The sequence below is a fragment of the Gavia stellata genome, chromosome 2, assembly GCF_030936135.1.
Source record: "Gavia stellata isolate bGavSte3 chromosome 2, bGavSte3.hap2, whole genome shotgun sequence".
Classification (NCBI taxonomy): domain Eukaryota; kingdom Metazoa; phylum Chordata; class Aves; order Gaviiformes; family Gaviidae; genus Gavia; species Gavia stellata.
Window position 1 is genome coordinate 83441355 of NC_082595.1, and position 13578 is coordinate 83454932.

The window sequence follows — 13578 nt, forward strand, 5'->3', positions numbered from 1 at the left end:
TCTATACTACAATATCCACTCAGAGCAGAAAGCATGAAAGAAAAGTTATGAGTTGGTTTTCCCCTGGAGAATCCTATACGAGCTGATTTTCTTTTACCCAAGAAAGTTATCTTTATACACTGTGCTTTACCTGGACAATTCCCAGCAGCTGAAGTATGAGTAGGAATAATAAATAAAATTCAAAGTATATTTTACATATCAAGAATTGCTTGGAAATCACAGTAGATGGAAGTACTTTCTCAAAAATTGTCCTTATTCCAAGTATCTAAAAAGGAGATCACAAAACTGTCTGTCAATATACCCATTATTTATTAAGGAGGAACTTCTGTTTACTCAATTCACATTTTGTAATGAAATTGTGAAAATTAGCTGATCTTCAGAACAGCAGACATTGCTTTTGGCTCCCTACATTCGAAATAAAATATTATGCTAACTTTAGACTATGTAAGAAGGAACTTAATTTAAAATATATTTTAAAACAACATTTTTTTTAACTAAAATAAAGAAAAATTAACATTTTTCAAACTCATTTGAATAATCTAGGGGTCTAGATCACATTTCAAAAGGTGAGAATAGAAAATGCCTTTCAAATATCTCAGTCTTTTAAAAAAAATTTAAAATGTTGTTCCTGGTTCAAAAATAGGAAAAGCATTGCATACTTACAAAGGTGAAATAATTTAGCACATTTCAACCCCATGCAGCAGAGCACAGTGAAAAGTCAATGAGTTAGTATTGACTGAATTAGCTCTGGAACCAGAAGCAATATTACCATTGGAAAAGTAGGATTTATTAATATGGGTGCATCACCTGCTGATATAGATATACTGCCTATGAGACTTGCATTAGTAGATGCACTGGTTTTTTGCTGCTCACTCAGAAATCACTGCACTGCAGTGAATGTTATAAATATTCATTGGGACATAATACTATATCCATTTATGTCAATACAATGTTCCCGGTAACTTCAGAGGTGAAAACTGAGACTCTGAATTTCATACTGGATCTACAGGCAGGAGGATAAAATAGTAACACTGTAGACACAGGAGTAGAAAAGCAAAGCTCAAGGCATAACACAGGATAAATCATATTGTGGCAGCTACACGCAGCCAACCAGGTGGTGGTATATGAAAAGGTAGGCATTGGAGAGCATGGTAGGTCTTGACGTGGTTCATCCAGGAGTAAATTTGTCCTTGTCAGTGTTGAGGTAATTTCTAAGGTTAGTAGTATATGCTTCTAGTGTTCAGGACATAATGGGCTTTAAAATATATTAACTCTTCCGTATGTCTATGGCCTAATATAAAAATTCATCCATCCCAACACAAAATAGTTTATGAGATTCCTGTCATTGTCCTTTAGCATTTGTCTGGCTAAAAAAAAGGAAAATTTGGCAGTCCGTATAAATGCATGTTTTTTTCAGAATCCTTTGTAAAATCTGTTGTGTAACACTTGTGAAATATTACACAAAATTGTAACATTGTTCTTCTGAAAGGCCTTACTCTGGAAACCTGATTATATGGATTTGACTGAGCAGAGTTTCATGTGCAGAGTGCATGTAGTCAGCAAATCTTAACATGCTTCCCAAGAAGAGGCCCATCACATTCTCTTTTAAAGCATGTGAAAATTGAAACTGAGGCAAAGTGGAATTGGGAAGCACTTCTACAGAAATAGCAGAGCTCACTTTTAAAGAATCTATCAACTACTGTTCTCCTATTCTGCCATTGCTAGAGAATGTTTATGCAAATTTCCTTTCTAAATAAAAAACCAATATATTTGAAAATCATATTGTTGGATTGAATTTTTATTGCTGATAATATTAATAGCATTTCATCAAATCTCATCATAGAAAGAACTCGAAGAATTCTCAATGTTTTATTGATTGAATGCTCACTAGAATTTACTTTACAAATTCCCTTAACCTTATATTCTTCTTTAACTCTGAAGCTCAGTACCAGGCTTTACATTAAAAGCACGCTTCCCAAGTAGCGATAACTATATCACAGTGTAATCTTGCTGCTCAGAGGTATGCAGCCTTTCATTTCTTATTCCATTTCTGTTTCCCCTGTAGGGCAGGAAAAGGAAATTTCCACCTAGGGAGTTCAGCATCATTCAACATTGATGTTACTTGTCCAACAATCCTCTATCCTAGGGAGACCATGCGTCAGCCACAGTTAGCACTTACAATTTATCAATACCCACTTATGCATGTAAATATCTTTCTTCTTTGTCTCTGTATGCATTTCAAACACTAGAGTCAAGAATAGTAGGAAAGCAAATACAAGAGGGACATTAGTAGAAGAAACTTACACCTTTTGTCTCCTGGGTAGTCCAAGTAGCCATGAAACTGGAATTATTAGTGTCCAAAGATTGTCATCCTTTATGGAGACAGAAGAATCTTTTTCACCTTGCCTTTGCTGTGTGAGGTTTGAACACTCTGCTGTCAACAACATAAACAGTAATGAGATCTTCTGTTTCCTTCCAGCTATATGTTGCCTGTGAGCAGTCCTGAAGGTTACTGTATGATTGAAATGGCTGCAGATGGAAATCCTGCTGTACAACACAGACTTTCTCTCTCGTATCAAGCATCTCAGGTGAGTCCGCAAAACATCAAAAAATAGCTATTTGCTTTGAACATTTCATCAGCATATGCACTTCAGTTATTCTCAAAGAAAAATAGGCATTCTGACTTTTTCTAAAGGAGAAAATGAAATTCCTCCTCAAATACCATTATATGTACTTAATTTCTCTTTAATATGTCTTTTCACATCAAGCACCCATAGTATTTCCATTAATTTCTTCAGTTTACCTGTCTCTGAAACTTCTATTTCAACTGCCTAAAGTCCATGAAAAGGACACTGATACTGCAAGAGGAAAAATAATGTGTTAGCAATGTCATTTAACTAGGTCATGGTATTATTAGAAACAATTCAGATATTGTTAAGCAGTAATTCTGGTTACTTTTTATTTGCAAGCCCCACTGTCTAGTGGAAGGCAGTTATGAATTATCAGTGACTTAACCTGATGTCAGTATTGTTGCTAGGACTTCACTTCTGAATAGTATTGTAAAAATGACTGTCTCTATTTTGAAACTGGTATCAGAAGACTCATTCTAAATGGAGAATAGGCCAGCTTTCCCAAATCTTGAGTTTTTCTGTTATTCTTGTCTCCATGTTATCATCTCTCTTTGTTATGCACTCTCATCACAAGATTATTTCTACATGATACATTTTAAATGTTTTTAGACCTGAGAATTTGAACTGTGATTGACAACTCACTTTATAAGTTTGTTCACTGGAAGGCAGGACAGTTAGTTGTAGAGATGCTAATCATGATGTGTGTATCACGGTATGCACTGCCAGTTAGTAATAGAATTTCTTCCCTTTTTTTCTTCCCTGAGTCAGTATCTAGGTGTTTGTTCAGTCTGATATAAAGAATTAATTTGTATTAGATATTACTATTAGCCCAATCAGTTGTCTGTTCATAGCTTCCAGATGATCAACCTGACATTCTGCTGCAGAAGGTTCCTTTGTCTCTCCCTTTATGTCTCAGATTCATAACTCTGGCAGAATGTAAAGCTAACAGTATTGGCAACTTCTGCATAGAGAATCTGGGGAAAGAACTTACCCATCAGTACCTAATTATATAAAGAAGCCAGCAGTACCTTACTCGTAGAAAAACTTACAGGTAGCCACCTTTGATGTCATGCACCAAGATCGTACATCAGAAGATTTCTGCCCCCAGTCAGGAAATTTCTTTGGTTCCTAAGAAAGTCCACAACTCTCCTCTGTTTCTTTTTGCGGGGGTCCATGGTTAAGTTTCAGTTCATATCACAAGTGAGTTTTTGAAGTGAATGTTATGGTCATCCCCACTTACCACACTTTTGTTACGTTGCAGAGCGATCCTGGAGCATGCTAGCTGAATTCTTTCCGGATAAAACAATACAAAAGATGCTCTCTATGAGTGAACTTAATGTGCTGTAACCACTAATGGGTATATCATGGCACCAAATTATAGTTAATCCAGAATAACCCCTTGTGTGGTATGTAGAATGAATGTCATATCCTCATGACTAACTGTTACACTTTACAGATCTGCTCCCAATCTCCCAGAGCCCCTATTTTCTTTACAAAGTACACAAGCAAAGAAAGAAAAAAAGAAATTTTTTATCTCTAGGAGGACTAATGAATTTCTTCCTGTTACAGGCCAAGCTAATCCTTCTTACCACTCAGGCTCCAAGTGAAGAAGGACATTTTCAAATTAGTATTTGAAAAGTTAAGCATGAGTATTACAGAAGTTAACGTAATGTTAATATAATATTTTATTAAGCCTCTTATGTTATTAACAAGACTTACAGGAATTCTTCTTGTGTGCTTCCTTAAAATATGTTCTGTTTAAGTCAGTTAAATTCAGAACAGCACCTTTACATAAAGAAATGTGTCTTCTGGTGTACTAACATGAGTTTGAACATCTAACATATTATGATAAAACCCATTGATGCGAGAAACTGAGCAGAGCCTGCTAAAGTTGTTCTGTGGCACACTGGGTCTGCCGCCAAGGCCAGTGCTTTTGTAAAATAAGCCCAATAATAAAAAGATTGTGTTGCAAGAGGAGTGTTAAAAACACTTTTCTTAATTATAGACACTTTACATTCCAGTCTAATGCTTTGCTTAATTCTTGTAAGAGGTTCACAAGCAGAGAGAAAATGTCTGTCTGTAAACACTACTTACAAATCTTGTCCATAGCTATGCTGGTTTATAGCCTTGTTTGAAAGGGGATAAAGTCAAGTGATATGAAATGAATTCGACAAGTGCTGAGCTGATGTCTTTAATTCCTTCCATGTGAAAAATCTGATTTAATTTTATCCATGCTCTAAAAGAAGTAGGGTTTTTTCTTTTCTCTTCTAAATGTAAGTAGAGGAATATCTGGAGGTATTAATGATCACTGTATCTCCAAATTTCACTTGAAATTGTCAGCAACAGAGCTCCAGGAGGGTGTGAATTCCAGATAAGTCAATGTCATGTTCTCCTCCTGTTCCTAGTTCTTTACATTTGATGTCTTAATATGATAGTGAAGGGCTCCTTCACTATAAATTATCTCCTCACATAAATTATCTCTTTGTTTTACACATGCTGTGATACATTTTTTATTCTATTGGTTTATTCCTACTTGACTTGAACATACTTGGCTAGGTTTCACCCACTTTCTGGATTGATGGTATAGTACAAATATCACAGTGATACACTTATGAAAAAATCATTATTTTTTTCATTTCTTTGTAACAGGCATTTAGTAAAGGAAATTAGAAATGGTGAAATCCCATGTCAGAACTCCAGAAAGTCAGGCATCAGCTTGAGGAGTGGAATTCACAATAGATCCTTTATATGTGATGATCAAGGGTTTGACGCCTAGGTCAGGTAGCACAGGAAATACCATACTAAGCACTAATATGATTTGGTCAGTCCCAGTATGAAATAGTTGTGGGTGTATCTTTGCCACCTTTACAAGGAAGTTCTAGGCATTTGTGGCTCTAGAATTTACTACCTAAAACTTTCCCTTTTCCCCTGGGTTTCAGTATAGCAGTCTGTTTTCTGTCACTCATCCAAAAAAAGTAAAATCTTGTTTCTGTATTCCCCTTATCTTTGGGTCCTGTAGGTCCCAGATCCTACAGAAAAGTTTTCTCTTCAAGTCTACAGCTTCTCCTGTGTTCCTGCACCATGAATGTAAAACTCATAGTATAGAAATGAGGACAGCAATGAGAAAACCTTGCCATGATCATTGTGGTTAGGGCTGGGAAGTCCAATTTGTCTTTCATAGGATATATGTTGTCCTAGATGGTTGAAGATATGCAAACACATTAAACCACTCTCTTTGTATGATTTTTTTTTAAGAGAACCACATTTGCAAAAAGAATCCCTTCGGCAAGTACCATAGCTTTTGGCCAACTTCAAGTAATGGCTATTTCCTTTATCTCTAATTATTATTCATTCATTGCATACAGTAACATCACAAATCACATTCTTTTCTGATTATTCTCTTCTTGTTTCTGCAGATCACCTTTGGCTCAATCTTTCTTGGGAATGTTCCTGTTCATGAAGAGGTTCATCAATGTGTTGGGCAGATACATGGCTATAAAGGATGCATTAGGGATTTTCAAGTTAACAACAAAGAGTTGTTCATCATAGATGAGGCTCTTGGAGGGAGGAATGTTGAGAACTGCAATGTTCCAATATGTGATTATCATCCATGTCGCAATGGTGGGACCTGCACTAGGTAAGAGTTACCTCTTCAATCATTTTATCATCTATTTACACTCTGTGGCTGGTAGGTTTGTCCTTAATGAGAAATTACTATAATTTTCTGTTTAATGAAGTAATCGCCAATCTTTTGTCCCGATAATATTAAATAGAAAATATGACATCTTCATGTCTAGCCAGAGAGATTTGATACATTATTTGCTTACATGGAAAGAGATACAAAATGTAATTACATTGTCCACACTGCATACATATTGGGTTGCTGTCAGAATTCCTTTGCGATCAACTAGATCAGTTCCCCTACAAGGCTCGGTGACTAAATCAGACTCTTTGTATAGACGGTTTGGACAGAAACACGTAAGGTCTCATTCTTCCGTCTAACAACTCTTTATCTTACTAGGCCTTGTACCCTCACCCATCTTCATGGTGTGCTCCTGGGTACACAGCATAGGCCTTCACCATCATGGTATGAAAACAGTAACAAGTAAGTCAGCACCTTTAGTATGTGTGAAGAAGTATTGTCAAAGAACCTTTGAAAGTTAAAGTGCATCATGCTGAAAGACGAAATGGGGTTCAAAAGAGACATGGGTTAAAAGCACGGAGGATGATGGTTCAGTTGAATGATGGTTCAATTGGAGCACAGTAACTGTTTAAGTCATAGTAACTTGATCATTGTCTAAGCACTCAGCATTTAGGAACTACATTTCTGTTTAAAATTTATAGAACTTGTGAAGTACCTGCATGTCTATTTTAAAAATTGTACTTCAGCTTCAAGGCAAATGCTGAACAGAATATAGTCTAAAGTTCTTTTAAAGCTCTGGACCACTGTGTGTTTCTTAGGTTGAGGAGACCTTGAATCAAAGTTCTGAGGCGCTTCTCTGCCTCTCTTGATTGATGTGAGCACACAAAGAACACCAAACAGGTTTTTGATGTCTAAGCCTTGTTTGACTAGAGCACAAATGAGAACAATGCAACTCTATGAAAACATACACAATTTGCCTACCAGATTGGTGAAACTGAGTGTGTACTTGGGAGTAATAAGTCTGGTTTTCCTCTGTTGTTCCTTCCTATATGTCTGTTATTCTACTGATTGGCCCGTCATCTACCACTATGGAATACCATTTCGTTTAAAGCTTGGGTCCTGAATAATTCATGACCATTGGATTTGTTTCCTGCCTTTCTGCTTTCCAACTGTTGGCCTCAGCCCTTTTCAGAAATGCTTTTGTTCTGAAATGGGCCACTGCTCTTCTGCCCAGAGGAGTCATGGAAGACTGTGCATGTACAAACCAGGGATAAGCAGCTCTACAGAAGCATCATTTCTACAGGAGTCAACTGATTTTCAGGGATTACCTCCAAGCCCAAGAATGATCCATTCCAATGAGCAGGAAATCAAGTGGCAGGAAGCCTGCATGAGTGGACAAGATGCTCCTGACAAAACTCAAACATCAAAAGGAAGTATATAAGAGGTAGAAGCATGTCCAGGTGACCTGGGAGGAATATAAAGAAAATGTCCAAATATGCAGATATGGGGTTAGGAAAGCCAAAGTCCATCTGGAAATTAATCTGGCAGGGGATATGCAGGGCAAAACCAACTGCTTCTACAAGTACATCAGCAGCAAAAGGAAGACTTGGGAAAATGTGGGCTTGCTGCTGAATGGGGCAGGTGTTCTGATGGCAAAGGATCCAGAAAAAACTGAAATATTCAGTGCCTTCTTAGCCTCAGTCTTTGTTGATAAGACTGACCTTCAGGAATCCTATTCCTCTCAGACCTGTGGGAAAAAGTCTGGAGCAAGGAAGACTTACCCTTGGTGGAGGAGGATCAGATTAGGGAACCTTTAAACCAACTGGACACATATAAATGCATGGGACCTGATGAGATTCGCACATGAGTGCTGAGGGGACTATCTGATGTCATAGCAAGATAAATCCTGATAACCTCTGAAAGATCAAGGTGATTGGGAGAGGTTCCTGAGGACTAGAAGTCTAATTTCAAGAAGGGCAAGAAGGAGGATCTGAGGAACTACAGGATGGTTAGCGTCACCTTGATCTGTGGGAAGTTGATGGACCAAATGGTCCTGGAAACTGTTTCCAAGTACATGAAGGACAAGAAAGTGGTTGGGAGTGGTCATCATGTATTTATGAAGGGGAAATTGTGCTTAACCAACCTGATAGCCTTCCACAGTGAGATGACTGGCTTGATGGATGAGGGGAGAGCACTGGATGTTGTTTACTCAACTTTAGTAAGGCACTGCCTCCCATAACATCTTTAGTGACAAACTGATTAAGTACTGGCTAGGTAAGTGCACAGACAGGTGAACTGAAAACTGGCTGAAGGGCAGGCACAAAAAGTACAAAGGATCAGCAACACAAATTCCAGATGGAGACCAATCCCTAGCAGAGTACCGCAAGTCTCAATACTGGATCCAATACTGTTTATCTTCATTAATGACCTATAAGATGGGACAGGGTGCACCCCAGAAACAGCAGTTAAATACAAAGCAAGGAGTGATTGATGCACCAGATGGGTTTGCTGTCATTCAGAGGAACATTGACAGGCTGGAGAAATGAGCCAACAGGAATCTCATATTGTTCAACAAAGGGAAATGCAAAGTCTTGCACCTGGGGTGGAATAACCCCAGGCACCAGTATAGACTGAGGACTGACTGGCTGAAAAGCAGCTTTGCAGCAGAAGACTTGCCAGCTCTGGTGGACAACTAGTTGACCATGAGTCAGCAATGTGCCCTAGTAACAAAGAAAGTAGCAGCATCCTGGGCTGCATTAGAAAGAGAGAATGGGTCAAGGGAAGTCATTCTTTCCCTCTCTTCTCACCTGGTTTGCTGGTTTTCGTATGCATGTACATACATTCTTCAGTCAGTTCACAAGCTGTCCATATTCAATAAGATTCACTTTGCTAGGAAGACCTAGATACCATGTTTCACATCCAAGTCCTGCAGCTCTGATTTCATACTGTTCACTTGGCAGAATAGAATTTGCTTTTTCAGGGGCCGATCATTCCTCTTAGGTGTCAAGACTGCCAACAAAAACTATCACAACAGATTATCTATCAGGATTTTGAGTTCTCACTTGGATAGGTTACTAGGCAGTGGACTTTACAGGAGCGATTCCTGCATTCCAAAGTCCTGAAGCCTCATTTTGTCCACAGTGTGTGCAGCATTCTCTTTTCTGGAGTGTTAAACATATATGTGACAACAGACTGCTCCATTACTGTGCAACGTGATCAACCAAATCACTTCCGCTTTGCTGGGAAGTGTGGCAGATGTAAAAGATTCGCTTTTTGGTAAGTTGTCTACCTATCTGCACCAAATTCTTTGTAGAGGACATAAACAGGGTGACAAGTTGGGGTGTAAATTTGCCTGTGCTAGCAGCCATTTTTCAGGAGTACTGGCAGGCGTTTTACACAGACTCTGCCTGACAGAATGCCAGGGCCAGAAACCCCTTTGGGGAATGCTTCAGTTTGCTGTGTACCAATTCCATTTTCCACAGGTTTGAGCAGATTGAGGATATATGGACAAGCAATGACTTGTATATCTCCTGATCAGCCTTGGCAGGTCTGGCTCCAGAACCTCTTTCATCTGGACCTAAACATTCCACAAAGTTTGTTCTTCTAAATCTGTTGTCTTAAGACCTAAGTCCAGTGCTTCAGCGGGCGAAGCATCTCCTGAAAGGAATGATGAGAGATTCTGTGCTATAGACTCTTCCTGTACTTCTTTCCAGGCAGTACCTGCTAATACTAGGAATCTATTTAGTAAATGAGCATACTGTAACAAACTCTATTCAGTAAATGGAGCAATTTTAAGTGTGTTGGGCTTGTTGTCACCTTTTTCCCCCACTGTTTTGGTTACAAACATCCTTTGGTACCTCTTGTAGATAAAAGATACAAGTTTGTCCCCTCACTCCACTTTAATTTATATTCATGAGACTGCAGCCAATGAGAGCCATAAATAATCTATAGCATCAAAAATATTCCCATCTACACCATTCATTGTTCATTTGTGTATTTATTACTGTAAAAATACTTAGGTTTATTTTAAAATAAATTTCAGAGTAAACAAGCAACAATTTGATGATTCATAAAAAAATATTATTGTTTAGGATATTTGCCAGTTGTTTCAATGACACTGTTTAGTGGCAAAAAAAAGATTTTCCATTGCATGTTATTCTTCAGGTGCTTGGCAGCTAATTAGAGCTTTTGTTTCTGAAATGCCATCAAGTATTACATAATGTGTATCTCAGCCATGTTTTATAATGAACATTGGAGCTTGTCAACACATACTGCTGGGCATAGACAGGTGTGTTTCATAAGAAACATTTTTTACAGTCATTCTTAAAAGAAAGTTACTTACCTTTTCTCATAATCAGAGTACAAAAATACTATTGTAGTGTTCATCCTATTAATTACAATAATTATGCAGAAGAAATTTATTTGACAGAAAAAATGTTTTCTTTGTATTTTTGGTAGCAAGAGTCAGGGATTAGTATGCATCTAGTTTTCAGATACAAAATTTCAGGATGCAGCAGGGGCCAGCAGCGCCCTGGCAGCCAGGACCCGTCCCACTGCCCCAGCCAGGAGCAGGGCAGCCAGAGGGTACTGGGGCAGCCCCAGCCCCTCACATCAGGCACATCCCTGCAGATAGTGACGGGCTGAAGCCAAGCTGGGACATAGGTCCACAGGTGGGGGATCAGGATCAAGCCAACTGAGGGGAACCAGGGTCAGCACAGCCCCAAGATGGCCAGGCAGGGCTGTGGTGATGGGGACAGGCTGCACAATCACCATTTTGCTGTGAAACTACCAAATGGATCATATTGTGGAATTGGAAATCCCTAGTCATCTTCATTCTCTTTAAGTTAAGATCTGTTATCTAGATTCCATTTATATTTTGACTAAAAAATCTGTCTGTGTACAGGTGTCGTGGTTTAACCCCAGCTGGCAACCAAGCATCACCCAGCCGCTCACTTACTCCCCCTGGGTTGGGATGGGGGTAAGAATCGGAATGGTAAAAGTGAGAAAACTCATGGGTTGAGATAAAGACAGTTCAATAAGTAAAACAAATGCCACACAAGCAAGCAAAGCAAAGCAAGGAATTCATTCACTGCTTCCCAAAGGCAGGCAGGTGTTCAGCCATCTCCAGGAAAGCAGGGCTCCATCACGCATAACGGTTACTTGGGAAGACAAATGCCGTAACTCCAAACCTCCCTCCTTCCTTCTTCTTCCCCCAGCTTTTTATTGCTGAGCATGACATCATATGGTATGGAATATCCCTTTGGTCAGTTGGGGTCAGCTGTCCCGGCTGTGTCCCCTCCCAGTTTATTGTGCACCCCCAGCCTACTCGCTGGTGGGGTGGTGTGAGAAGCAGAAAAGGCCTTGACTCTGTGTAAGCACTGCTCAGCAGTAACTAAAACATTCCTGTGTTATCAACACTGTTTTCAGCACAAATCCAAAACTCAGCCCCATACTAACTACTATGAAGAAAATTAATGCCATCCCAGACAAAACCAGGACAATAGGACAAAAGCCATTCTGTTTCAACAGTACTTAAACATACACTGTATCAGATGAGTGGTTCACTACAAATCTAAATTTCTAATTCTTTACATAGCCGTTATTTTATTAGTTTTCAAAAACAAAGTACTCTTTTCCCTATGTAAATGCTCTATTGCTTTTAGAAGCACTTTTGCAAGTTCACTAGCTCTTTTAACTGCATTTTAAATGCATGCTAACGTAGAATTCGAGACTGGTTAATTTCAGAGGAAAAAAATGACAACTATTCAGCAAATTTAGTGTTTGAGTGTCATACAGTTCTATGACTAATTTTGTGACCTCGAAGCTCAATGGATTTGAAAGTATGTTTTCAAAAAGGGCATGGAAAGATTAACCTAGGAAGCTCTTAATATTCTGTGTGGCCCCCTGATCATATGAGCCAGATGTTGCAAACCAAGCTTAGTGTTAATTAAGACGATACATCTGTGTGTGGGAAAAAAACTCATAAAATTACTTCACCAATGATTTGACTATTATGTCAGCCACTATACTCATAGTAGTTGATTAATACATTTGTTTTAAATTGTATAAAGACTCAAGAAAATGTGAACGTAGACAAGCTTAGTCTTTATAGTGCAGAGTACAATCTCAAAGTTAATTGCTCCCACAAACAATCATGTTTACAGTGTCTCAGACTATTCTCACAGTGATTATTCTTACTGTTGTTGTTCCCCATGTATTGGTGCAGCAGATGGGTCCATTAATGTTAATCAATTAACCAAGTCTGAAAAATCAAACTCAATTAACAATAAATTTCGATAGAGAGACACTTATCTTCAGTTTTCAACCACCACGAATGGTGTAATCACCAAAAATATACAAGGAATGTAATTTTTCAATTTTCATCCCCTGATAATGTAAGAAATACCTTCCTAGATAAGTAGGTCTCATTTGGACAGTACATTTGCAGCTATAAATGGGAAAAGCCATATTTTAAATCATATTTCAGAAACTGTCTGTTTTCTGCATGCTGGGGTATCACACAATTCTTCTTAAGCCTTAAAGAACTAATCACCAAATGAAAAATTCCATCCAAACTGTTTCTTAAAGTTCATCTGTTAAGGTTTTGAATGCCTTTTTTTTTAAAGTTATAAAATCAGTTCTAGGTTAGCTTTCTTGTGAGTTAAAGGAAATTTTATAGTTGAACTTGATTAAATGATAGAATTCTGTATGTTGGAGATACTGAGGAGACCAGGTGAAGTGACTTAAATTTTGCGGTCTCTTTTTAGTATATATCGTCAATGTTAATTAAAATAAACAGCAGAAAAAGTCATTATGAATATGACTGTTTTTAGAAAAAAGGAAGGCGCTCAAACTGTAGACTTTGAAGACACTAAAATGTTCTTTTCAACTTTTTCTTTTACATCTCATTTTCCATTTCAAAAGGTAGTCATGGTGAACCATTCCCAGATCATGTGCCAGAAATACTTCTTGTGCTTCCTTGAGCCCATAAGCCAAAAATGCCTGTTATGTCAGGTTTTGGCTGAAGGTATTCGTATAAGGATAGGTTTTTATGCCCTTATTAATGCTTTTCTCACATTTCTGGCACAGAGCTGCAGTTTGCTTCCAGCTTACAAAATCTGATTTGTGTGTTTGTTGAACTAAAGATAAAATTGTTACACGAGAATGAGTTAGGTGCCCATTTTCAAACCAAGGAGCACTGAAGCACCTCCCAAAACTGCTAACAGCATTGCAGGCCAAATTTTTAGCATTGCTCATGGATTTCCTATCACTACTTTAGATGTAGGTGTTTCTGGGTAAGAAGGG

General features: G+C 38.3%; 1 protein-coding gene across 1 annotated transcript in view; it reads left to right on the plus strand.

Moving 5' to 3' along the window:
- EYS (eyes shut homolog) overlaps positions 1–13578 on the plus strand; it is a 939662-nt gene that overhangs the window by 813145 nt on the left and 112939 nt on the right. Inside the window, exons 39-40 of the mRNA XM_059831070.1 lie at positions 2480–2588; positions 6047–6267. Coding sequence (XP_059687053.1) covers positions 2480–2588; positions 6047–6267 — 330 coding nt within the window. The remainder of the gene's footprint in view (positions 1–2479; positions 2589–6046; positions 6268–13578) is intronic.